Source organism: Cariama cristata, unplaced genomic scaffold (assembly GCF_000690535.1).
Source record: "Cariama cristata isolate BGI_N322 unplaced genomic scaffold, ASM69053v1 scaffold12543, whole genome shotgun sequence".
NCBI lineage: Eukaryota > Metazoa > Chordata > Aves > Cariamiformes > Cariamidae > Cariama > Cariama cristata.
The window spans coordinates 27,218-30,263 of NW_009606710.1; the positions used below are offsets into that span (position 1 = coordinate 27,218).

General features: G+C 48.2%; 1 protein-coding gene across 1 annotated transcript in view; it reads left to right on the plus strand.

The window, feature by feature from the left end:
* The window catches only part of TRIM37 (tripartite motif containing 37), a 28,254-nt gene extending 25,799 nt beyond the window's left edge, over positions 1 to 2,455 (plus strand). The window contains exons 22-23 of the mRNA XM_009696472.1: positions 1,401 to 1,553; positions 2,367 to 2,455. Coding sequence (XP_009694774.1) covers positions 1,401 to 1,553; positions 2,367 to 2,455 — 242 coding nt within the window. The remainder of the gene's footprint in view (positions 1 to 1,400; positions 1,554 to 2,366) is intronic.
* Positions 2,456 to 3,046: the final 591 nt, after the last annotated feature.

Here is a 3,046-nt window from a genome sequence, read left to right on the forward strand (position 1 = left end):
CCCGGCAGAGAATGCTGTATGGTGCCATCTGTTTCTCTGGACTGCTGGTGGCTTTTTGTACCTTTTGATAGGTCTCCAGGTCTTTGCTTTGGTGTTCAGTTTCCATGGCCTTGAAAATAATTTCTTATCTAATTAAAATAGTAGTCGATGACCTTGGCTTTTAGGTCTTCTGCCTTCAGGGACAAACCACATTGGTAACTGCCTCTACGTCCGCAGTAGAACCTCTCCCACACTTCCTTCGTGTTGGGTGTTGTGGTACGTAAACCAGTTTCCTTAGAGACGTGGAGGAAACATTTCCCCCTCCCTTCCTGCATCCTTTCCATGCTGGAAAAAAATATTATTGCCTTTTTTTTTTTTTAAAGAGGTTTTTTTTCATATCTTGCTAAAACTCTCCTGCCTTCCACCCCTGCACTAATTTGAATTTCAATGACTGAATTGTAGCGCAAAGCCTATATTAAGGTGCCAGCATCCATCTCTATCTGCAGTGTGCAATATTGTGTAGGAGTTGGCATTTACAGAAGGTCTCTCAGTGACAAAACTGAATTTCTGCTCTTAGTCACTGCAGCGTGATCATGATGCGCTCCTGCAGCTCTCCTATTATAGCAGAGAGCCTAATAGGAAAATGTTTTAAAACCTGAAATACTTCATTGTTACAAACCCCGGGAAACAAATATTACAATTTTTTTTTTCCTTTCAGAGGAAGAACTACAGTAGAGTTGGCACTTCATTTAACTACTTGCTTTTTCTTAGCATCTTAAGAAGTGAAAGAACAGAGCAAACCCCTTTTGTTCCCTCCAAAACGGTGCAAAAGGGAGAGTTTTGACTGCTGTCAATGCACACTCGAGGTCTGGCAAAACAAAAGAAGCCACCTTGATTATCAACAACTATGGTTCTTTTTTGTAGGAAAAGCAGGTTTTTTTGCGTTTGAGACTTGAATAGAGTATTGCTGCTTGAAGGGTTGGGTAGGTACATCTGCTCCATGGGTCATACTACCTCTTAACTGCTAAAAAAGCAACTTTTATTTTCTGCCCTAATTGTAGGGGCAGCCTGAGCAGCTGGCAGGGGAGTGCAGCTCAGGCAGGAAGGAGCTGTGGGCATGTGAGCCTGCGCTCAGCTGGCGACATGTTGGAACTGCTCCTCCTGAGCTGAGCGGCACAGCGAATTCGGGCTGTTTTCAAAGCTGGTACCCGCTGTTCTGTCAGATTCCTTAGTGCCTTGTAAATACGTTTAGCTCTGAACATGCTCCTTCTCTCTTGTTCTCCTGCCAGCTCTTGGTACTTGATATTGGTAACTCTGACGTGTGAAAGAGTTGAATGCTTCAGCTACGTGGATCTTACTGCCATCAGTTTTGCCTTGTGGGTCTTTTTGGTTGGTTGTTTGTTTTTTTGCAGCAGCAGCAGCAGGGGTATGTCAGAAGCATGTCCTTCATCTCCTACCAGGAATGAGCAGTGACAGTGACATTGAATGTGACACAGAAAACGAGGAACAGGAGGATGCCGGCTCTGCCTCGGAGGGGTTTAACCATGCCTTCTCTGTCCAGTCCTCAAGCGAAGGTAGCATTGACTGTGTGAGCCCCCCCTGCCCAAACGCTCCCGCGGGTCTGCCTCAGAGCCCCCTTAATACCCAACGCTGCAAAAGCAGCGATCGCCGATGGCGCGGTAGAGGGATTAAAGCTCAAGATTTGGAACTCCTCTCCTGGGATCCTGACTAAAAACAGCTCAGACGAGGAGAGGGGAACTCTTTCTGGCCCTGAGAAGTCAGTTTAGGTGAGTCTCCCAGGGAAGTGTTGGAAAACCCATCGCTCTAGTCCTGTGAATTGGAGCTCCCTGCCTGCTGGGATCGGCACTGTAAGCAGGCTGATTTCAGGGAGGCAACCACTGCCTTAGACATGGACCTGCAGCTTAATTGGCAAGAATGCGCTTTGAGCACGTCAGTGTCGTTTCAAAACCTCCTATTTCTTTGAAAAGCTTTAGCCTTCTGATCAAATTAAAAGCTGTAAGGTGACAGCTGACACTAGGTGAAGGTGACTTTTGGCCTGAATAAGCATTCTGCATCACATTAGCAGCATGGCCTAACGACTTGTCTCTAATTGGAGTTTGCTGTTTTGCTGTGTGTCTGCAGCAGGCACTAAAACCTCGCAGCTCATGAGGAGAATCAAACAATGGCTCATATCTGTGCTTGACTTAGAGGTATCTTAAATTTAAAACCCTGTGGCAGTCTGAACTCTGTGTCAAGTACACCGTGTACCGGTGTGTTAGAGGTGAAGTACAACACCGTGGGCCTTGCAGGTGACTGAACACGAACTTGCTGGGTTCCGATTGCTCGCCGGGTAAAGGTTACTGGGGTTTTGTTTGGTTTGTTTCCAGCCTCGGAGCGGTGCTCGGTGTTCCCAGAGGGTGATCAGGTCGGTCCTGATGAGCTCAGCTTTGTTACTGGAGAAGACAGCACCAGGTAATTGTGACCACTGGCCTGTGAGCTGGCTGTAGCCATGGGGCTGCGCCTTTCCCGTACGGCTCCTCGAGCTGCAGAGAGGAGAGTCAACCTTCATCTCATTGTGAGGAGACGGGCGGGTGTTTGTTCAGTCTAACGTGCCGGGGTCTGCCACCGGGAGCCCAGCAGCAGGTGAGGCCCTGGTCAGCTTCTGTGTGGCCGCCCGGCCTCCCCCTGCGTTTTTAAGGCAGCCTTTGGACATCGCTGAGGGCCGACTGGCTGAGTTTTGCACGCTTGTGTAATCGTCAATAGAAAATTCTGATTGGATTTAAGTACGTGGCATAAAGTTGTGAGCTGTAAGACTGTGTTTGCTTGAAGCCCTAAAACTCTCCCAGTACGAGGGTTTCCAATGAAAGATGACTTTTTTTTTAGGGAGCAGATAGAGAACAGGCTTGGGGCCTGAAGACCTGCTGGCTCGTGTCCCTGCGAAGAGGTGCATTTATTCACTGGAGCTGTTGTTCATGGCTGCGTGCGCACTCCCTTCTGTCAGACACCCTCGTGTGGTTCTTCTGCAGTCGTCTTAAACCTGGAACTGGGGCAGAATGACCTTTGAAGG